This window comes from Scyliorhinus canicula, chromosome 15 (genome assembly GCF_902713615.1).
Source record: "Scyliorhinus canicula chromosome 15, sScyCan1.1, whole genome shotgun sequence".
NCBI classification, from domain to species: Eukaryota; Metazoa; Chordata; class Chondrichthyes; order Carcharhiniformes; family Scyliorhinidae; genus Scyliorhinus; species Scyliorhinus canicula.
Window position 1 is genome coordinate 58,716,061 of NC_052160.1, and position 23,949 is coordinate 58,740,009.

Sequence of the window (23,949 nt, forward strand, 5' to 3'; positions counted from 1 at the left end):
AAGGAAAGTTTAAGGATTACATAATGTTGTATTCTTTGGGGGTGGTATTTGAATTAATGGTTGCCAAGATGTTAACTGTATGTTTTAAAAAGATTAACTTGAGTTCATAGAATAAACATTGTTTAGCTTTAAAAAATACTTTTTGATGTCTGCTGTACCCACCTGTAGAGTGGGCTGTGTGCTCCCCGTACCACAATCTAGTAAAAGTCGTGAGTCAGGTGAACTCCATGATATACTTTGGGGTTCTCTAAACCCTGGCCCATAACATAAGCAACATAATCCGTTGAAGTTTCTGGAGAATTTTAAAGATTGCAATGCAAAACTATTTAGATGGAGTTTGTTGCTACAATTATTTAACTTGAAAATTATACATGTAACACGAAGACAATCATGATTGCAGAGGCTTTATCACAATTGTGAAACATGAGATGAATGGAACATTTAAAGTTGGGAAAGAAAGACTGAAATATACTATACTGATGTTTAAATTTGCATACATGAAGTTGATGAGATATGTATCTAATAATGTAATTGTAGTTGTTTTGTAATGAGCAGTATTTAAAGTTGAAAAAGCTTTGGAAAATGAAGCTATCTTTTCATATTGTTGGTTCATTTATTTAAGGGGGGGAGGTGTGATGAATTTAAGAAATTTTTATATTTCATATTTGTTGCAGTAATGTTATTTAAAAAACAGATCTAAAATGCATACAGCCAGCATGTCGGCTAAAGCTGTGATTAAGGGGCCATATAAGTGAGCTAATCCTTGAGATTGCAAGGAGACTGTTCTGCTGATAGATTTGAGAAGCATTTATTTGAGCTAGGTCATACAGGGTTGATGCCAGGAAGCACCTATTCACACAAAACCAAGAAGAAATCTGGAATTGTTCCCCCCATCTCCCACAAAAATGCTATTGTGGCTGGGGACCAATTGAAAACTTCAAAATGTAATTTTTTGTAAATAAGGCTACTAAGTGTTAGATGCAGTTAAGGCACAGATCAGCAATGGTCTAATTGAATGGGAGAGGCTGGGAATTTTGTCTGGATGAGTGCAGCCCAAACAACTTTCAAGAAGCTCAACATCATCCAGGACAATGCAATACACATGATTAGCACCCCATCCAACACCTTCAACATCCACTCCCTCCATCACTGATGCACAGTAGCAACAGTATGTATCAGCTACAAGATGCACTGCAAAAACTCAGCAAGGCTCCTTTGATAACACATCCCAAACCCGCGACCTCTATCTCCTCGAAGGACAAGGGCAGCAGATGCATGGGAATAGCACCTCCTAGAATGCCGCACACCATACTGTTTTGGATATATAATATATATCGCTGTTCCTCCTCTGTCATTGAGTCAAAAGCTTGGAACTCCCTCCCTAACATCACTATGGGTGTATCTACACCACATGGACTGCAGCAGTTCAAGGAGGCGGCTTTATGAAGGAAATTAGGGATAGGCAATGAATACTGGCATTGCCAGTGACACCCACATCCCATGAACAAATACACTGTAAAAATGGCACAACAGGCAAACTTGGGGGACTTAACGACTTTCTAGTTCTTATGTTCTTGGAGAGAAATCTAAAGGAGTGTAATACCATCAGACATCAGCACAGTCTGATTAGCACTTCCTTTACAACAACAATAAGGGCTGTTGCTTCTTTTTTGTAGAAAAGTGTTCGGACAACATACGGCCAATAATGATGGAGAAGACAGTGTCGCCCAATTGGACAATTGTCCCAAAGCTCATGATGGTTACAATCGCCTTTGGTAAGTCAATCCTGCCAGGGGTATGTCTTGTTGTGTACTGCCACAACCTAACTCTAGTCTCATTAAGGTTAAGGTGTCAGGCATTCAGCCCTGAGGCCCCATCTGTGGCAATCTATCTTTTGAACCCTGGTCCTATTTGAGTCTATATTCATTTTATTTGTTGGTTTATCCTGTTTCAATTTCATGGGCTTGGACATTTAAAAAAGGTTGTTTTTTTTAGTTCTGCTTCCTTGCTGGTGGATAAATCCTCAAACCAAGGTTAATCAGTCCCACCAAGTTGAGATATGAAAATTAGTGGGAGCATGGATTTAAATTTTATTTGTGACTGTCTATTTTGCTTCATATCTACGCTAAACACATTGTGAGGCCTGGATATATTTTGGTATATCTCTGAAGAGAATGTTCTTTAATGGGAATCTTGTACATTAAATTTATAAAGAAAATTATCAACAGGTCAGTTGAGGTTCAACAGATTGCATGTGATTTAGCCAGAATAATACTATACATAATTTAAAAAGTTAATGGATCTGAAACGTTTGGGTTTTCTTCGTCCCTCAGCAAGGCGGGATGGAGGGGTCCCGTTGTCACGGACAGGATGATACATACAGATCGCTATTTTTCATTGAACAAATATCCCATTGCAGTATAAGAATTAGATAATATGGTTTGGTTTCCCTACCCGAGTGTTATTCGCATGTTGGATTCTCGTCTCCAGAGAGTAGCATCCTAGGCGGAGTTGGAGTTTTGATAGACAAGGAAGTCGAGGGTTATGGAGGGCAGACAGGAAAGTGAAATTGTGGCCACAACTATATCAGCTGTGATCTTGTTGAATGGTGGAGCAGGCTCAAGGGGCCAAATGGCCTACTTCTGCTCCCATATCTACGTTCTTATCTGACTTCAAGGAGCGCTGACACAATTCCGAATATATTGGTTGGAGTGTCTCAGAGTTCTCAAAATCATGAGCACCAACATGTTTCTTTTTGTTGCTGAATTTGGGCAGCACGGTAGCATAGTGGTTAGCACAGTTGCTTCACAGTTCCAGGGTCCCAGGTTCAATTCCCGGCTTGGGTCACTGTCTGTGCAGAGTCTGCACGTTCTCCCCGTGTCTGCGTGGGTTTCCTCCGGGTGCTCCGGTTTCCTCTCACAATCCAAAGATGTGCGGGTTGGGTGGATTGGCCATGCTAAATTGCCCTTAGTGTCTAAAAGAAAGAGGTTAAGTGGGGGTTTCTGGGTTACTGTTATGGGGTGAGGGTAGATACGTAGGCTTGAGTGGGGTGCTCTTTGTAAGGGCCGGTGCAGAATCGATGGGCCGAATGGCCTCCTTCTGCACTGTAAATTCTATGAAATATTCTATGAATTGTAGATCAGATAGATTTGTTTTAATACATTATGTTTATGTTTTATTCTAGGCTTCTGTGTGACCATTTTCAGCCCTCAACCGGTAAGGATCATTTGATGTATGTCGGACTTCAAACATTATAAGTGTAATTGGAGAGTTCAAAAACAATTGCAGCATTTGTCTTCTTCATTATCCCACCCCACCACAAAGCCACCCACATTTACCTGGTCCTAACTTTAATCTGTGGACTGTATTTAGTCCCATTCCAGGTCATTGCTGCTATTGGAGCTGTTGGAACTGCAGAACTGTGAATCAAATTGGCTGGCAGTTCTCGGAGGCAGGACTCCGAGCGGCGGAAGTCCCATCTCCCAGCCAATTATCACTATTTGGAGTGTTAAATGGCTGTGGAGAAGCCAGTATCAGCAGGAATGTGTTCCCTGTTGACTCCTCCGGTGGGAAGACCGTCAAAAACATTCTACCCAATAAACAAAGGAAAATAAAATAATTATGAGCACACTCTTTTTATAATGATTATAAATTTGATCATTCATGCTTTACAAATGAAACTAGGAAGTCTTGTTGCGCACTGGGTAGTAACCCTACCTCTGAGCCAGAGTCTGGGTTTGAGCCCCGCGCTAGGACTTGATGGCCAAGGAAGGTGCGTTCATATTGTGACCAAGCAGGTTGAGTATCAACTTTCAAAATCCTTCCAAACATATAAATGGCTGGTGGTAAGAGCAGGAGAAACTCCTGCAGACACACTTGACTGGGGGTAATGCCCCTCAAGCTATAGGCCGCATTGTAACAGACTAGCAATCGGAATTACTGGTTATGGAAAAGGACAAGAGTCTGCCTTAGCACATCACTAGGTGCGGGAAGCAAATTGGAATGGGAAAAATGAAACTTCTTAAAAATTTTAACCATATTCTCAACTCGGCAGACCTTTGCTGGAAAAGTCCGGGATGTATCGGTGAATGAAAGATCAGAAAGATCCCCCCAGATGCTGGCAAAAGAAAGAGTCAGACGTGCTATTGGTACGTAACCAGCGATTGACCTAAGTATTTCTGACTGTTGAACTGGATAGCAGTGTAAATGAGGTCCACCCTATGAGAAAAATCTGAACTTGCTAAAGCTCCCCTGAGCTTTCTTGTTATTGAAAAGTCAAGATGAAAGGGATCAAGGTCAATGCGCGTGATGCCGGCAGGGTCACTAAGAGTTGGAGAAGGGAATATTAAGTGAAGGAGTTATGAGCTTTCAGATCAAGCTGAATTTTAAAATACTTTTCAGATGCTTCGAGAGTTTTGTAGTGTAAGGTCCTGGAAAAGGATGAGTTCGAGACAGAAAGGGTGTGGTTTCTCTCATCAGCTGAAAATGGCCATGGTGTTCAGTCACCCTAAGCTTTCTTATCAAAAAACAGTAATTTCCCATCAATAGGTATTATCGGCTAATTGATCTATAATTCTCTGCTGCCACCCCATCACCTTCCTTAAATAGCAGAGTGACATCCATAATTCATCAAAATAAAGGAATGGTTTTCCAAATTGAGAGAACTTTGGAAGATTATATTTTGGGCATATGCAATGTTCGCCCCAATTCTTTAAAGATCCTGGGATGGAAACCATCTGTACCTCGGAGTTTCTCCCCCTTAAGAGCCAATAATTTCTCCATTACTGATATCTTGCTGATCTAAATGTTGTTGAGTCCTTGGTCCAATTCATTAGGATTCCTTGGGGTGTTTAACATGCTGATCCTTCCTCTCCTGTAAGTAAGTAATGTCCTGTAATTACAGAAAGTAGTTATTCAGCAAGTCTGCCAGTTGCATATTTACATTCGTGGCCTCACATTGTTTCTGACGTGCCTCTTTTTCTTGATATAACCGTAGAGGTTTTTTGGTGTGTTCATTCTCATATCTCGGGCAATTTACTTTCTTTTTTTTTTGTAGCTCCTACCTTTCACCATTTGCTGCTTTTTGTACCTTTCACATTTGCCAGTGCTGTGGGAAGACAAATGATTAGGATTTATTAACAACAATCTATTTGGGTAATTAGCAATTATTCTTAAAGTTTTGAATCTAGTATACTAAAGCAATCAAGGTCAACTTTCTTAAAGATGTCAGCTAAAAGCTGATGTGGCAGCCTCTGTAGCAGTCAGCATAAGAGTCAAGCAGCATGTTCCAGTTAAACCAAATTTCAGTGACCTTAAACACATCGTTCTTAAGACACAACGTTCAGCAGTCCGCATAAAGGTTAACAAATATGTTTAGGCTCATTGGGGAGGGGGGAGGGGGGGGGGGGGGGGGGGCATCCCATGGAACATTAACGCTATTTCTCCCTCCACTGATACTGGCTGGCCTGCTGAGGATTTTCAGCATTTTCAGTTTTAATTTCAACATCTACATTATTTTATTTCTGTACCACAAAATACTTAGTGCCTGAGCTTCCACTGCAAGTGTTTGGAGGTAAAAGAAAATAAAAAGCAGGACTTAATTCCCTTCATTTGTTTACTTCTTTTTTGTTATTGGGACATGGGTGTCATTGGCAAGGCAAATAGTATTCTGGAACCGTTGCAGGCCATGTGGCGTAGTTATACCCACAGTGCTATTAGGGAGGGAATTCCAGGATTTTGATCCAGCAATCGTGAAGGAACGATGATATATTTCCAATTCAGGATGGTGAGTGACTTGGAGGGGAACTGGCAGACGGTGAGGTTCGCATGTGCCTGCTGCTCTTGTCCGCTAGATGATAGTGTGGGTTTGGAATGTGCTGTCAAAGGAGTCTTGGTGAGTTCCTGCTGTGCATCTTGTAGATGGTACACACAGCTGCTACTGTGTATTGGTGGTGAAGAGATTGAATGTTGAAGGTTGTGAATGGGGTGCCAATCAAGTAGGATGCTTTGTTCTGGATGGTGTCAAGTTTATTCGCTGTTATTGGAGCTGCACTCATTCAGGCAAGTGGAGAGCATTCCATCACGCTCTTGACTTGAGCCTTGTAGATGTTGGGCAGGTTTTGCAAAGTCAGGAAGTGAGACACCACAGAATTCCCAGCCTCTGACCTGCTGTTGTAGCCACAGTATTTTTATGGCTGGCCCAATGCAGCTCCTGGTCAATGGCAACCCCCAGGATGTTGATAGTGGGGGATTCAGCGATGGTAATGCTATTGAATGTCAAGGGGAGATGGTTAGATTCTCTCTTGTTGGAGATGGTTGTTGCCTGACACGTGTGTCGGACAAAAGTTACTTTCCACTTCTCTGAATATTGTCCAGGTATTGCTATATACGAATTCGGAAGACTTTAGTATCTGGAGAGTTGCAAATGGTACTAAATATTGTATAAGCATCAGTGAACATCTCAACTTCTGACCTTATGATGGAGTAAAAGATATTGATGAAGCAGCTGAAAGTGGTCAAATGTAGGACTTTTGCCTGAGGAACTCCTGCAGTGATATCCTGGAGCTGAGACAATTGACCCATCCCACAACCATCTTCTTTTGTGATAGGTATGAATCCAACCAGTGGAGCGATTTCTCCTGACTCCAGTTTTCCTTGGGCTCATTGATACCACACTCAGTCAAATGCAACCGTGGTGTCAAGAGCAATCACTCTCACTTCAACGCACCTTTTGAGTTCAGGGCCAGGATTCTCCAAAATCCCGGCCAAGTGTTAATACCGGCGTAAACACCGGAGTGGTGTACACCGGCATCAACGGGCCTCCTGGCCCAGCGATTCAGTTGTCCTCAGGGGCCAGCCTGGTGCTGGAGTGCTGCGCGCTGCTCGGCACCGAAAGGCGGCCCTGCACTGTCGGTAGGGGTCCATGCATGCATGCGCGTGGTGGCTGTCTCCGCACCGGCGTCACATGGCACAGACCTACATCGGGCCCGCACGGAAGGAGGTAGGCCCCATCCAGATTGCGGGTGCCCGCCGATCAGTAGCCACCGATTGCGGGCCTGGATGCCATGGAGGACCCCCCCGGAGTCAGATCCCCCCCACCAGGATGGCCATCGCGGCCACGGATCCAAGCTCCCGCCGGGTGGTACCAGGTTGGAATCTCGCCAGCGGGACTCGGCGGGAATTCAGCCAGTTGACCTCGTAGAATCGTGTGGGGGGGGGGGGGCGCTTTCAGCGGCCCCGGACCGACGCCGCGTCGACTGTGCGGGCGTGATTGGCGGCAAATCGCGTCCTGGCGTCGGAGCGGCGTGGCAGGAATTTCCCGCGTCACCGGCGATTCTCCGACCCAGCGCGGGCTTGGAGAATCCCGGCCTAGTTCTTTTGTTCATGCTTGGCTAAGGCTGTGGTTGGGTCAGGAGCCAAGTGGCTTTGGCCGTATTAGATTTTCCCTGATTTCTGTGGACAGGACACACGCTGTGTGGAAAAAGTCTTTTCTCACATTTGCAAACCACCTTAAATCTGTTTTCCCGCTCATTTTTGATCCTTTTCTGAGCAGGAACAGTTTATCCCCATCTCCTCTGTGCAGTTCTCTCATGAATTTGAACATCTCCATCAAATCTCTTCTTTGCCTTCTTCTTAGCAAGAACAATCCCAACCTCTCCCATCTATCCTCATAACTAAAATTTCTCATCCCTGGAACTATTCTTGGAAACCTATTCTTCTCTCTCCAATGTGTTCACATCCTTCCTATAGTGCGTGTCATGTTATGCACTAATGTACAGACAGACACCCAAATAACACAACAGTGCGGTTCCCAGAACAGCGAACAATACACCAGCTGTTCTTTATGGTGTCACAATGCTCGCACTTCTGCAATGTGGCTTATTTGGGAGCAGTTAAGAAGTAATAATCACATTTCCCTCCTTCAACACTCCCATACTTCCATGACTGCAATCTTACCTAGTACAAAAAGAGAAGTTTCACAGTTGGCCCTGAAAATGTTCATCACTCATGCCTGTGCATGTTCTCCGCCACAGTCAAAAATGCACAGATATCAGGTCAGTAGATTATCTTGCAATGCTTCATTGAAACAAATGTGTTTCTGCACCTGCTGCTTATGAGTACGGTGCTGCCTTTTTGACCCCTGGCCAGGCTCACTGTGGGAAACGCCCTGTTTGAAGTGCCGTAGCCACAGCGGCAGCAGAACACGTCCAAAGATAAGGTGAAACCTGTTCAAATTGATGGGAAAAACAATGGGGCAAGTCCAAGCTTCTGACAGATGACCGAATGGTGTAAGTAAAGTGCACGGACAGCTGCACAATCTTGTCTGGTTCCAGAATGCCACAAAATTCCCAACTTCAACAATTCCTGCTATGGGGCTTCTATGCACCCACCCTTATAATGCTCCTGCTCTTTTTAGCGACAACTGGCATTTATGTCGCACCCCAAAACATCCCAAGGCGCTTCACAGGAGTATCATCAAACAAAATTTGATACAAAGTCATATAGGGAGATGTTAGAATAGGTGACCAAAAGGAGTAGAGAGCTAGATAGGTTTAAAAAAGGAATTCCAGAGCTTAGGGACTTAGCATCAATGTCTTATTAATCACGTTGTTAAGGTTTAATGGCAATCACATTGCTAAACAGGGTGATGGGTATTGCACACCTATAAATGGGGATAGCTGGGACATTGGTGTGTTGGACAAGTTTTGATTGTGAACCAAGTCAATAAACTCTCCCCAGCATAGAAAGCTGCTGTGCCTTAGTTTTAACCTCACCAACCTACTTGCATCCAGCTAAGACTTAGCAGCTGAAGACATGGGACCCCAGAATGCCTCTGTCTAAATGTATGCCACCTGTGCCCACCCTATTCATATGAGACTCATTCGTGAGGGTGCCATGAAGACAAGTATCGACTCTGTATCATCTACGGAACGGAATAATAGAACAAAACTTTGTTGATTAGAAAATTAAGATGTAATTATATCTCTCACGTTTCATTCCCTTCACATTCACAGTTTGCACATTGGTCTTCATCACACCAGACAAGACCGATAATTTTTTGCTGCCTTCAATGTATTCTGCCACCAATTTGGAAACCTGTTTGAACAATAGTGTGCTGGCTGCGAACCTCACTGAACTGGGGAATTTAGCCTTTACCACAGAGCAATTAGTTGTTATTAAAAGAAAACTGGGAGAGGTAAGACTCAGGGGTGGAGACACCTCATTTTACAGAAGAAAAGATTTTGACGTTTTGGAGCAGAATAATTACATTCTCTTGCTCTTTTTCAGCTCCACCCTTGCTCCTAACTCACTCCTACCACGGCAAGCTTTATTCTAAATGATTGTCATATATCCAATGTCTATTTTTGGTTGTACCTGTTACAATGTGAATTTGGGATCAAATTAATGGAACCACAGACAGAGGAGAATATTGATGGTTTATTTTTTTTCATGGAGTCTTTAAAGTTCTAGATGTTTTCGGCCCTACGAAATTCTCTGGCATCGCTGCGGAAGGGAGCGTGAGAAGATGTGGCTGAGCACAATACCCAGAAGGATTCCAAACTATTGAGAGGAGGTCAGGAAGTTACACAAGGGGAGGGGAGAATGGATCCTCCAACCAGTGCCATGACAAAGCAAGATGCTCTCCGCAATGCCCAGAAATGCTACCTAATTGCCCCAGTTAAATTCACCTTAGGCATTTATTCCATTACAGGCCTTCCAAATACCCCAAAATGCCAAAGGAAAGGGTAATTGATCCCTGAGGTGATCATTACCTTGCAGAGACAGCGAATTGCGCAGTTTTATTCCAAAATGACATTCCCCGGATTTCCTTTGCTACACTGAACCAGTATGCTGCTGCTCTGTCATCATGGGTATTTGCCAATGTATGCCCTTTACAGGCACAATGTGCCCACCGTGAACATGTACATGGTGATGCCCCAATTGGGATGGGGTTGGGTATCCGTTATAAAACTTAAGATTTAGGCCTTCCATTATAACATTTCCACCAGTGGACTGAAACTATTGAAATTTCCACTTTCAAACTTTGTTCCCAAGCTAGAGACTTCATCCCTCGCCCAGCAACAATCTGGAATTCAGCAACCTTGGTGAGATATATGAAATGAAACGAAAATCGCTTATTATCCCAAGTAGGCTTCAAATGAAGTTACTGTGAAAAGCCCCTAGTTGCCACATTCCGGCGCCTGTTCGGGGAGGTTGGTACGGGAATTGAACCGTGCTGCTGGCTTGCCTTGGTCTGCTTTAAAAGCCAGCTCTTTAGCCCTGTGCTAAACCAGCCCCATGTTCATTAAAGAATGGCGGGTCATATCAAACAGCATGTCCATTCTGCTGTTTGCAATGGGCAAGGTACAAACCATATCCAATAGGCCCGTGCTCGCAAAACTCAAAACACAATGTCTAACATTAGACGTGATTCCATGGCTGGACAACATTTGCGAAATAGTCCACAGTGTACAAAAAATAAGGCTGACAACCAATTTAAGGTTGTCTGTTGGGCTCACAATGTGGCATATTTATATTTGCTGGAAGTTGCAAATATTAATAAACAGGGCCCTATTCTTCACAGACAGAAAGAATATGTACACACATTGTGTCTGTTTCAGTTAAACAAAATACATGATAGCCATTCACAGGTTCATTCGTCAGGACAATACCTTGACCAATTAGTGAAGCTGCCTGGTCTAAATTTTCAAACAATGCTTGGCGTTTAACTGTCAGTCACCATTAACTGGTGCATTCTCCATGGCAATGCCTCTCCCAATCAGAATCCACGTGCCAACCAATCAGCATGAACAGAAAAGCTTTGACAAAATAACTTTTTTCATCAATACTAATTGGTAATGCTTCATTACACTGCCAACTCGGGTATGTTCTAACAACTAAATCCTAATATGGTCACACAGCTAGACATGGTGCTAATTTCTACATGCTGCACAAAGATAACCACAGTCTAAAACCCCCAGGGCTTCCAAGAGGTAGAACAAGTTCAGTGAGAAAAAAGCAGGTTTAAAAACAGCAGTTTGACTAAACATTATAAATCTTCTCCAACATCACCATCCTGGGATTGTATGACTTGAAAAAAATATTTTTTTTCAGGAACTTTGAGGTGTGCTTAGCTGCAGTACCCTAAACTATCCCCACCAAGATCATGGGCAGAATCCTCCACACCTTCACGGGCTAGGCCGGCGGCGCAGTGGTTTGCGACCCGCCGGCTGGCGTAGAAGGCCCTGGCGCCATGCCAGCCGGGGCCGAAGGGACTCCGCCGGCCGGCACGAGTCCGCGCATGCGTGGGAGCGTCAGCGGCTGCTGATGTAATTCCTGCGCATGCGCAGAGGGGGGGGTTCACCTACGCATCGGCCATCATGGAGGCTGACATGGTCGACGCATAGGAAAAGAGTGCCCCCACGGCACAGGCCCGCCCGCGGATCGGTGGGCCCTGATCGCGGGCACCTCCCGGGGCCAGATCGCCCTGCGCCCCCCCCCCCCAGGACCCTGGAACCCGCCAGGTCCTGCCTAGTCCAATCTACGCCGGCGGGACTGGCAAAGAACCAGCGGGACTTTGCCCCATCGCGGCCGGAGAATCGCTGGGGCCCACTGCGAGCGGCCGCCAACCGACGCGGTGCAATTCCCTCCCCCGCCGAATCTCTGGTGCCGAAGAATTTGGCGGACGGCGGGGGCGGGATTCACGCCACCCCCCGGCAATTCTCCGACCCGGCGGGGGGGTTGGAGAATCCCGCCCCATGTTTTGCACATATTTGTCCATCTGCTGTGGCATCATACATGTTCAAGTTGGAGAATACATCCCTCAGTTAGCTATCTCCATTGCCTTTGCTATCAGTCATTAGTGGCACTCATCTCCTGAAGCAGAAAGTTGCAGTTCGAACCCCACTCTACCCGAGCACATATTGCAGGCCTATGCAATACTGAGAGGGTGCTGCATTTTGAATGTATCATCTTTCACAATGTTAAACTGGGGCGCTGTCAACCCTCTGAAAGATCACTTGCAGAAAAGCTGGGGAGTTTTCCTGATGTTTGAGACAATAGAAAAACGAGCAGGCCATTCAGCCCCTCAGGCCTGTTTTCCCATTCAGTTAGTCCATGGTTAACTGCCACCTGAACTCCATTTGCCTTTGTTCCATATTCCCTGATGCGCCTAGCTGAAAAATCCATCTATTGCAATCTCGAAAGCTCCAATTATCCGAGCATCTAGTCTTCGAGAATTTTTGATTTTGACTCCACTTCATTTGAATAAAGTGTGTTATCATTTCACTCATAATGATGAGCTCTAATTTTAAGATTGTAATATGTACCTCTCAAGCAAAATCTCTGTGATGCTTTGCTGATGAAGTGAAAATAGACTGCTGCATTTCCCAACACCATTTACAGTTCCAAAATACTTTTGTTAGGAAAGGATAAAAATGAGTAATGATCAAAGTTGGGTGGATAGAGTTGAACACGAGGTCAGCACTGATCTAGTGGAATGGTCGATCAGGCCTATGTATCGATTGTTCATAAAAACATTTGGAAGAAAGGGAAGTTAAAAGATCCCATAAAAATGCAAGTTCTTCCTATTGCTGGTTCTCTGTCTGAGCTTTGGTTTCCATCTCTCTCTCTATCTTCTTCATTCCTCCCTCACTTATCCTGTCCTTTCTGATAAGAGATGGTGGGCTCTGTGTTTCGGTGTGCAAGGGATAAGAGTCACCTAGGCTGCATTTGACACTGGAGTTGAGGAAGATGTGTCTCTCTCAGTGGTTTTCTTCTGATGTTATCACTGATTACTCACACTCCGGCCATCTACTCCGACTCGCTGTGTTCCATACACCTCAGCTTGCTACTGCTCCTTCCTGTCCCACCTTCCCCTCATAGCCATCATGCCACGAACTCTTCCCCTCTCAGGCATTCAGGGGCATTAAAGTGAAGTCCGATCTTTTCTTCACCCACTATCCACAGGGCTGTGCCCTTTCCGGCAGGAGTCGCTGGATCACAATGAAGAGCAGGGCCTCAGGCGATATTGTTTCCAGCTTTTCACACATGTAACATTCACTCTGCCCACTGGCTCTCAAACCCCAATCTAAAAGCTGATTTGACACAGAGCAAAGCTGAACCTGAGATGCTTTGGTTCCAAATATACCTTGATGACTGCCTTGATTTTTAATCTTTCTGACACAGATATACCCCGGTACACTGCCTCAAGAAGAGATTAAAAAGTTGGGATTAATCATCACTGTGTACACCATTGAAGATGTCAGCCAGTGGAAAATTACCGATCCAGATGTTGTTGCAGCTGCCATAGAGAACAGTGGAACTGCTGAGGCGGTAAGGAGCTGCAGTAATATTCCATATTCTCAATGAGGAGGTTGACAAGTTTTAGTGTCATAGGAATAGGCTCTTTAGTCCCGTGAGCCAGTTCAGCCTTTAGATCAAGGCTGATCTGCATGTCTTGGTGTCCCTCAACAGTAAAATAATTGAATCCAAGGACATAGAAGGAGAACATTCAGCCCATCAAGTTGATGCTGGCTCTTTTTGAAGCCCCACTCCCCCTCGTTCTTTCCCCAGGAAGCATTTGCCCAATTCCCCTTTAAAGTTTGCTATTGAATCTGTATTCACTGCCCTATCAACCTAACCACCCGTTGCACGGGAACCACTTTTTCCTTCCTGTCACCTTTTGCTAATCACCTCAAATCTGTGCCAAATTCTAAGACCAAATTTTGCCTGCGAGCAAAACTCCAGCGATTGTGCTTTTCTGGTTTCAGATTAATGTATTGAAGTCGCACTATCTAAAAGGGCCTGGGGTATTAAATGCAACTGCATTAAACGCGATTGGTGGCACCACGCTGTGTACGGCCACTGAAGAGAGGCTTAAAACCATTCCTCCCACCGAATTCAGGTGAGTGTTACATTCTCTAAGCTGTGTCATTTTAGCACCCAGGTATTCTTTGAGTTAAAGATTTGGCTTTGAATGACAAGCCTGCCCAGTAAAAATAAAAATTGAAACATTTTACACTGAATTTGAGAAGTGCTAAATAACAAAAGTCAACTTTGGCCACGACTTGCCATAGAACCTGGAGGCCATCAGACTTGCACTTCCATTTATGATAAATGGCGCCAACAAAGAAAGAATTTGCAGTTAGATGACAACTTTCACCACCTCAGATGTCCCTAGATGCTTTACAACTAATGAACTATTTAACTATTTTTGAAGTGCAGTCACTGTTGTAATATGAATGGCTTGAAGGCCGAATGGCCTCCTCCTGCTCTATTTTCTATGTTTCTATAGGGAAATAGAGTAGTCACATTTTACACAGCAAGCTCCCACCAAAAAAAAAGAGATAATCGCCAACAACTAAGCTTTAGTGATATTGGTCAAGGGACACAAAGAACACTTGGCGATTATCTCTGCTGTGTTGAATAGTGGCATGGAAACTATTTTGTCCAAAGTTGACATTTGTTGTTTAGCACGTTTCAAATTGGTTTAACATCTCATCCAAAAGTCGGTGCCTTTGGCAATATAGCGCTCCCTTAATACTGCACAGAACTGACAGTCAGGATTTTATGCTCTGGTCCCCAGAGTAGGACTTGAACCTACAACCTTTTTATACAGAGGTCAGTGTGCTACACACGCCATTGCTGTTAAATGGAAATGTTTTGAAATAGATAGGCTGCAAAATTGGAATTTAACCCCGACAAATGCGAGGTGATGCATTTTGGTAGCTCCAATTCAGGCTGTCTGGATCCAAAATGCCCTCTTTCATTGGGGATAATTTTGCGCTCCCGTTTTCAGGGACCAGATCAGCGGCGGGAGCGTGTAATTCCCCGGGAACCCCAACCACAGTTCATGCCGGCGGGATTTTCTATTGCGATTGTCCCCGTGGTCTGTCACTGGCATAACAGGAAACCCGATGTTGAACCCCATTTGAATGCATTTAAATATGATTAGCAGGCCTTTGCGCCTAATAGATCCCCCCCAGGCGTTAGGTGGTCCATTCACGTCAGCGTGAGGTTGCTCTGATGTGAATCACAACATGTTTCCTACAGCGTGCACCTGGTGAGCAGCATGAACCTGCCGGAGGAGTTCAGATGAGTGCTTGACTCAGGGGGGAGAGGGTCATGCCCGGACACTGCCCCCTGGCACTGCCCGGTAGGGGGAAGGGTGTGGTGCGATGGGGAGGTTCAATTTTAATTTTTTTTGTATCGGGGCAGCCTTTAAAAATGGTGCCTTGATCTTTTACAACCAAAGTTGCTGGCCGGGCGGTCTCAAACCTGGCCCACTCTGCCAGTGAGATATCGCCCTTTCTTTTTTCTGCTGATGTGGCGGACAATATGACAGGCCTTTGGGGTTGACGGCATCCTTGCTATTTTTCCTACCCGTTACGCCATTCTGCCTATTTCTGAGAAAATGCCTCCCATCGTCAAGCCTGTAGCCTAGCCCCGTATTTCTCAGGATTCTGAAAAATGTGTACTCCCTCAGTACTACACAGAAGTCTACAATATCTACTCAAATCCCAGAGGGCTGTTTGAATCTTTTTGACTTTGAGATTGGAGTGTTGCCACTGACCCACGGCACACACTTAATGGTAAGGTGGATAAGACTCCTCTTTCAGAAGAAAGGTGCGGGAAATTGTGACCTTTTTGATGAAGATAAACTATCATTAATGTAAACCAAAATATAACATCACAACCATTCTATTGCAGGAAAGCCAAGCCACTTGATATTTCCACATGTACTCAGGCAAGGAAAGACATCATTTTTGGGATCGCAAAAGTAGCATTCCAGGATCAAGCTGGCGATCCCCATGCTTATTATAACCTCACCAGGCCGTATGTTGGTAAGTAATCTTACAAACTGGTTTGATGGGTTGTTGAACAGCTTAATGTTTGAGGATATTGTTTACGAATGAAGACATTTTTCAATGTAAAGGGATGAGATATTCCAGCCCTTGTCCCTGTCCTAACCTGGTTCATTTTAAAAGACTTGTGCAGGCACCCTAAACTAAAAGTCTCTTTCCTTTCCTAAAGGTGGGGCCCGGGCATCAGATCTACAGCGTTTAGCTGCCAGAAGGGTTAACATGGATTTTGAGACATTCAAGGGACTCAATCCTCCTGAAGTAGAAGTAGGTGTCAATGGAAAGTTATTTCTGATGTCCTATGTTATTGTTCTATCCGCAGTGTTGTCTTTTGGATTGTTTAATGAGGCAAAAAATTATGAACTCTTCCGTCTAGTTTCCAGAGACATTGAAATAGTCGGCCAAATCTTCAGGGGTGAACTTTCCAGCCCTTGTGGTGGCGGGCTTGAAGGTGAAAGGGCTGAAGAAATGGGGCGCAGGGGCCTTCTGACCACTGGAGATGCTTCCCGTGGGTGAAGGTGTGGGGGCTGCCAATTCAGCTGATTATGGATCCAGTTAGATCCAATTTTGCGGGCACGCTAGCATTTTGCGATCATTTCCTTCCCCCTGTGGAGTCCATTGTCCCCATGGAGATGGCATCACCGTGGCAGGCTGGAGCGGGGTTCATTGGAACTGGAGGCTTTATACCTCAAAAGATGGTGGTCTGTGGGCAGAAAAGACCACACCCATAGCCCAATTGATGCATCTGGAGGAGGTTTCCCCCTGCTGCAAAGGTTGTTCCCCGAATAATTTTAACCCTAAATACCTTCCTCCAAGTAAGACTTCTTACTGTGCTCACCCCAGTCCAACGCCGGCATCTCCACATCATTCCTCCAAGGACACCACCGTGTTGAGGTGCCCTTGCAGTCACATCTGTTGTGAGTGCAGAGGGCCCAGAGCTACTAGCCCTCTAATCGAACCGTTGACATTGAGAGCCCATTACGGGGAAAATAACTCCTTCGGACATCATGCAAGTAATTGCAGGCTTGGGGCTATCATTTGGGAACAGTTCTGAAGCCATGGAAAATTCCACCTCTTAGTCTCAATCAATCGCTCTTGTAACAGCTGGGGCGGGATTCTCCGAGCCTCCACGCTGAAATCGCGATCAGCGCAGGGGCGGAGAATGGGCGTTGATGCTGAAAACCGTCGTGACGCCACTCCCAGAATTCTCTGGTCCCCGGAGAATCACCGCGATTCGCACGTGAGCGGTCTACACGGCGCAGGTAGGGGGCCTGACAGAGGCCCTGTTGCCAACAATAATTTAAAACAGCAGCATCACATTTCTACTTAATCCTAATAAAGTTAAAGAGGTACATGGTTTATTTTTAGCAGCGATTGTTACATGAGTTCAACTTTGTTGAATTCCAAAGAAGGTGGCTCGGACTGTATATATCGGGGAGCGGGAGGCTTTTTCTCGCCATTTACGGAGTCGGAGTGTCTGAATGACACTGCAGATTATTGCAATTACTAGAAGGGCCTCTGCTATGTATGAATGGGGTTCCATTTGGCAATGTTTTCGCACCAGGTGGGGATTTCGATGTCTGTCTTTATGTGTGGTGTAGTGTCCGGGCTGGTGCTGGCCTGTTGTGTGGTAGTGTTCAGGGCTGGTGTGGAGTTTGTTAAAACAGTCCGTTGCGCACGCAGTTGCAGAAATCCAGCGATGATCCAAACACATGTCAGCAGTCCTTGCTTCATCCTGTGTTTGCTGTTTACCGGGTAATCCTGGGGGTGCAAGCATTGTATCTGTTATTATCTTTGGTTAATATCTCATTTTATTAGTCTTTCTCTCCTTACTCCAATTACCCGTTATGATTGTCACTATGTGTGACTCCCTCATTTTTTTTCTTTTTTTGAAATACCATTTTGGAGAGACAAGAAATGCAAATTTTTAATTACAGAGACTCTCGCAGCTTGTGGTCGATGCCTGGAGTGGGCGGACAATTTCAGTCCTTGCAACCTGTGGTGGTTGAGGCTTATCTTAACCAGCCAAATTTCAGGGCGGCCAGTTTTATAGAGTTTCATCCCAGGGTTCAAAGGTAGTTCATGTGTAGCAGCATGTATAGCAGCAGTGATTAGCAACCAATTGTGTCATATGTGTAAATAGCAGGTGGGGAGCGACCGGGGGTCGCGGGAGGTGAAAGAAAGAAGGGGTGAGTGTACAGAACGTGGCAAAAATGCATTCTTTATACCACAACCAAGGTAGAGTAGAGAAGGTGAAACTAAGGCCTGACAAAGGCAACGCAAAGTGTAGAGAACCATTCCAGAGTGTATGAAGTGAAGGGAACATGAGGTGCGTGTGGGCCGCTGCGGGATAAGAATGGGTGGAATCCCCAGGTAGGGCGGGGGTCAGTGCCGTTACTCCACAACCCGAGCTTAACTGATCGGATAAATTTGGGGTCCTCAGGTAGGGCGGGGATCAGTGTCGTTACTCCCTACCTGGGTGACCTGAGTGGACAGTAAGAGTTTGTAGTCGTGTGGAAACTTGTCGTAAAGACTGGGAGAACAGTGATCTGTTTTTCGACAAACCTGTGCCGTTAACTGACATTGGGCACCTTACCATCGAATCAGAAGAGTAATTGTGTGTTGGGCGACATGAATTAAAACCATGTAGTAGAACAAAGAAGAAGAGAAAAGGTGGGCAGGCCCAACAGAACTTTGGACACCTTAATACTTAGGCGGTGTCTCTTTGTCATCATCTGGATACCTCAGGATTCTGTACCAAACAGTGTTGTAAAAGCATTACCGAAACGAGAGTCAGTATCTGAATCATCACCATCACCCGGTTGCCAGACTCGTGTCTGCCGTTTCTTTACCTTGGCCGCGTGGCCTGTCGGATGGTCCGAATCGTCATGCCTTACTAGTCTGCAAGAGTTGCCACGGTGCCAAAGTGAGGCTTGTTTGTCGTGAGGCGCAGGGGCGGTAGGAGTGGAGGGCAAGTCACCGTGGTCGGGCAGTGGCTGTGGCGGTGGCTGGGGGAGGGCATATAGGGGGTCAAAGCTATCTAAGTCATGGTTCCAGGAGCTGGGGTCACTGGGGACAGAGGTTGTGCCAGTGTTCAAGGATAGTAATCAAATCCAGGAGGTTCTCGCTGTCGTCGGAGTCAAGTTCAAGATGAAAGTCCGTACCTGTGGGCGGAGACAAGTCGGGTCTGTGGGCGTGGACAAGGGATAAATGCCAGCATGGCTGGGGGCGGGTTGGCGTAGGGGTTGGACTAGGTTGTCGATGGGCGGGCGTAATCGTCTCCTATTGCCAGAGAGATGTGGTGGGAGTGGCTACATTGGGACCCGTACTTTGAATTGGTTCATGTAGAACCAACCAGTTTTACCGTTGGGGTACGTAATCTTGTACACGGAGGGGCTCACTTTGTCCGAAATGGAGTAGGGTCCTGCAAATTTGGGGGAGAGGAAAGAACTGAGGTTGTAAACTGAAACCATTATTTGCTGACTGACTGTGTACTCTACGGGGTGGATGGTTTTGTCAAAGCAGGCTTTACTCTGCTTCCTTCTAGCGCCTAATCGGACAGCTACAGCGCTTTGTGCTGCTTTAATGTTATCTGTAACCTGTTGGACTGCTTTTCCGTTGGTGAGAGAGGTTACTGTAGGGCTTGCCAAATCGAGCCCTAATAAATATTCAATACCCTTCATGGGTCGTCCGGTCATGAGAGTGTGGGGGGTGAAACCTGTGGAACTGGAAACGGTGTACCGAATAAACATGAGAGCAAATGGGAGGACTGTGTCCCACGTGGTATTGTTCTGTTGCACCATCTTCCTAATGGTCGCTTTTAAAGTTCAATTCACTGTCTCGACAATGCCATTGGATTGGGGGTGATATGCTCTATGGAATTTCTGCCTGATCCCAAATATTGTTCAAACATTTTGCATGACTCTGCCGGTGAAGTGGGAACCTTGGTCTGACTCAATGCTGCGGGGGAGACCCCAGCATGTGAATATCTGTTGAGTCAAAATCTTAGCGGTGGCCTTTGCTGTGTTTGTCCGTGAGGGAAATGCTTCTACCCATTTAGTAAAGGTGTCGATTACAACCAGCATGTACTTGAAACCATTCCTGCAAGGGGGAAGGGGGCCAATGTAATCGAGTTGCAAATTTGTTCAAGGGCTATTCACAGGTCGAGTGTGACATAACTGTCCTTACTTTGAGTAACATTCGGGATTGTTCTGAGCCCAGATAAGGCAATTCTCGACATAATGGGTTACATCGCTTTTTAAATCGGGCCACCAACACAACGGTCTTAAATGGGCAATGGTATTGTCTATCCCCTGATGCCCATGTCCATCATGAAATTGGTAAATGAGCTGGTTTCTGGGTGGGGGCCACATAAATTGCGTTTTTTAAAACTATGCCGTCCTGTACAGTCAGTGCTCCCTTCCATTTATCATCGGGGCCTGGGAAGGTGCCGTCTAAAACCTGTTTGAGGGTGTGGTCTGCTTTTTGGGCTTGAGATAGATCCTCAATATTGGTCTGGGAAACCTGGACTGAGTGTATCGGTTCGCTTTCGGGTGGCTGCCAGAAGTGACCATGGCGTAATCCTGCTTTGGCTAAGGCGTCTGCCTTTACATTACCGTGTGGGGAGGAGCGATGATGGCTTCTTACTTTAATTATAACATATGTGCAATCTGAGGCTGTCTCGAGAATGTGCTTTAACAACGGGGCAGAGGGTAGGGGTTTTCCATTGGCTGAAACAAAACCTCGAGATTCCCACAGGAGCAGGAATTCTGTTAAGCTGTTGCACGCATACAGGCTGTCCGAGTGTATGTCTGCGGGAGTTGGAAAAGAGTCAGGGTGCTGAATTACATAGGCTATAGCTGCAAGTTCTGATGCTTGTGAACCTAGGTGGCCGGGCAATTGTAAAGAGACCTCTTCTAGTGGGCGTCCCTGTGCGTCTTCCACGTAAATTCCACAACCAGTAATTCTAACACCATTTTCAATTGTGGAAGAACCGTCTGCATACATTTTTAAAGTATCCCCTGTGGTTTGGGAATCCTGTGTCTTACTGCCTGCTCATGGGTGTAGCGACTTTGGGATAAAGGGTCCTGTGTGGTGTTGGGCTGCTATGATCTGACACTCATGCGGGGTCCCTGCATATTGGAGATTATCGGCCAGAAATGTGTGGGTCTTGGTGTGTTTTACCGTAATGTCCCTTGTAATGCCTTGTAATAGTAGTGTCCAGTGAGCTGCTCTGATTTGGCCGACTGAACAGTCCTTTAATCTACCGTTTAGTTGCGTGGGAATGTGCTCGGTCAAGATCGTGACTGGGTTGAGGCCTGTGATGTACGCAAAGTACTGTACAGCCCAAAAGACTGCCAGCAAGTGCTGTTCGCAGGCTGAGAATCCTTGTTCTATGGGGTCTAATACTCCTGAGGCATAGGCTACAGGTCCTAATTGATCGTGTTGTTCTTGCAGGAGTACTGCTGATAGGGTTCGGTCGGTGGTTGCTACTTCTATGGCATAGGGCAAGTCTGGGTCTGGAACTTGTAAAGCGGGGCTGTGCCTATGGCACGTTTTAAATCATCAATGGCGTCTGTGTGCTGCGGAAGCCATTCCCATGGGGTGTTCTTTTTAAGGAGTTCTGAGAGTGGGGCTGCTTTGGTGGCAAAACCATTTACATAATTTCTGCAATATCCTACCAAACCTAGGAATGACCAGTGCAGTGACATTTTGGGGCAGGGGCAATTTGACGATGGACTTGATCCGTTTTTGCTCAATTTCTCTCTTCCTGTGGGTGATGATGGTGCCTAAATAAAGAACCTTTTCCTTTAAAATCTAGGCCTTTTGCGGTTTGCCTTACATCCAATTGATTGCAGTAGGCCTAGTAATTCAGATAAGAGCTCTACGTGTTCCTCTTTTGTGTCCGTTTGCAAGAGCAGATCATCTGCATATTTTATTAGGCATTCGGGTAGGGAAAATTTAGAAAGTCTGTTGGCCAATTGTCGGTGGAAAATGGAGGGGGAGTTATGGAATCCTTGTGGGAGGCATGTCCACGTGTACTGTTGCCCTTGAAACATAAATGCGGATTTATACTGGCAGGTCCTGTCTCACGGGATGGACCAAAAGCCATTGCTGATGTCCAGCACTGTGAAGTACTTTGCCTGTACTCCCTGTTTGAGCATGGTTGCGGGACACGTGGCAACAGTGGGGGCTGCTAAAGGGGTTATCTTATTAAGTTCTTGGTAGTCGATCGTTAGTCGCCATGAACCATTGGGCTTTTTTACGGGCCACATTGGACCATTATTTGTGGATGCTACAGGTCGAATAACTCCTTGGTCTAACAAACTGTTCATAACCTTCAAAATCTCACCCTCGGCTTGCTGTGAGAAATCGTATTGCCTTTGCGGCTTTTGATCGGGACATGAAATCTTCACTGGATCTGGGATCTTCCCATAATTATGTTTGCGTTGTGCGAACGAAGCTTTGTGTTTTATGAGGACCTCTCTAATCATCTGGTCTTCACTAATTGTTTGCGGATTAAACCAATAGTCCCCTACTGAGCAAATCCTGTGTTCATAATCCCCTACTGTGAGCGTAGCGGGAGCCCTAGCTGTTTTAGCCAGAAACATTTGTTTACTGGGTCAAAAGAAAGGAGCTCATAAAATCAATGCCAAAATTGTGCTCTGCAGTTTGGAGTAAGTCAACTAAAACGGCAGGGCGTCTGGTGCTAATGTTCCCTATCTGAATGGGTACAGGAGATGTGATATATCCTTGTTGCATGTGGACTGTGAATCCACTCAGGGTGATGGTGTCTGTGGTGGACCATTTGTCCTGTTGAAACATGGTGGAGGAGTTCAACGTGGTGTGGGATCCTCCTGTGTCCCAAAGAAAATCGACTGTATGTCCCCGGACTGTGCCTGTAACTACTAGTCTGCCTGATTTGTCCCAGCATGTGTCACAGACGCAAGTTGGGGAGTCTGAACGCCGTCAATCTGTGGAGTTAAACGATAAGTCGTCTGAATGGGCGCTAACATTATGCATGGGCCTAACATTGTTCCTAGGTGGGGGGTTTCGTTTTTGGTATCGTTGCTGATTTAGGGGGTTTTGCCGGCAATCGCGGGGGTAATGTCCTATGTGGCCACAATTGTAACAACCTCATAGTGCCTGTGCTCTGGGTTGCTGTCCCTCGTGTCTACCCTCGTTTATCCATGCTGGGTCCTGGCTGGTCCTAACTGGGTGCATGTTTGCTTCAATCTCATCCTGATCTGTCTGACGGTGTTGGCTTTGTTTCCATGCTCTAGAAAGTCGTTTCAATACCCAAACCTCATTGTGTGTGTGGTCTGCGGGGTCGTAGTTTACACAAGCCTTTTGACCTGCTTCTGTGTCATGCAAGACTAAGGTGTGGGGCCATTTAGTGGTGTCCTCCTCATTTAGGTGCGCGCGGTTCAATTGTCCGTATACTGAAATGTAATGAATCCATAGGCCACCAGCAAATGCGGTTGAGTGTTCTCCCTTCTTTTCCCTGCAGTGATTTAAACCCTCGACTGGATCTCCTTTGTTAAAGAAATCCAGAGTGAAACCCCTGCGTTTTGACGTTGGAGTGGGGCCATAGCCCCATTATTGGAGAATCCCGCCCCTGGAGTCCTACAGTGCATATGTCAAAGGCTACAATACAAAATACTACACTTAAATAATTTTCTTATTGCTATGAATATATCAACTAATTAGTTTAAGTATTTAGTATAGGGGCAGTTGGTGCATTTATATCAAACATTTAGAGATTATTTTGGTGCAAGGGTGTAAATTGATGCTTAATAATGTTCTGCTGATAAAATGAGTCAGTTTGAAAGTCTTATTTCAACACCAAACTTCGGGACTGATTGCTGATCCTGTTATTTGAGTTTGCCTGAGTGTGTTAAATCAGCCACCTGCAGGTTTAGTACTCACTTGCTGATTCGTCACACTTTCTGCCCAGCAGTACATGTGGATACCATGCACCCTCTTCCACTGAAGATATGGGCTGGGATATTCTGGCCATTCCCGCCCACAGCGTATACTGGTTAGCATGGTGGTACATATCCGAATTGCTTAGGGAGCAAGTTAG

The 23,949-nt window shown here is 45.6% G+C and overlaps 1 protein-coding gene across 3 annotated transcripts in view; it reads left to right on the top strand.

Annotated features, from left to right (window-relative positions):
* Positions 1-23,949, top strand: part of LOC119978802 (mesothelin-like protein) — a 75,638-nt gene that overhangs the window by 37,300 nt on the left and 14,389 nt on the right. For all 3 annotated transcript variants that reach the window (XM_038820678.1, XM_038820679.1, XM_038820676.1), the window contains exons 2-9: positions 1,677-1,775; positions 3,185-3,216; positions 4,055-4,148; positions 9,015-9,196; positions 13,189-13,335; positions 13,773-13,906; positions 15,712-15,845; positions 16,036-16,130. In XM_038820678.1, coding sequence (XP_038676606.1) covers positions 1,706-1,775; positions 3,185-3,216; positions 4,055-4,148; positions 9,015-9,196; positions 13,189-13,335; positions 13,773-13,906; positions 15,712-15,845; positions 16,036-16,130 — 888 coding nt within the window. In that variant the 5' untranslated portion in view covers positions 1,677-1,705. The remainder of the gene's footprint in view (positions 1-1,676; positions 1,776-3,184; positions 3,217-4,054; positions 4,149-9,014; positions 9,197-13,188; positions 13,336-13,772; positions 13,907-15,711; positions 15,846-16,035; positions 16,131-23,949) is intronic.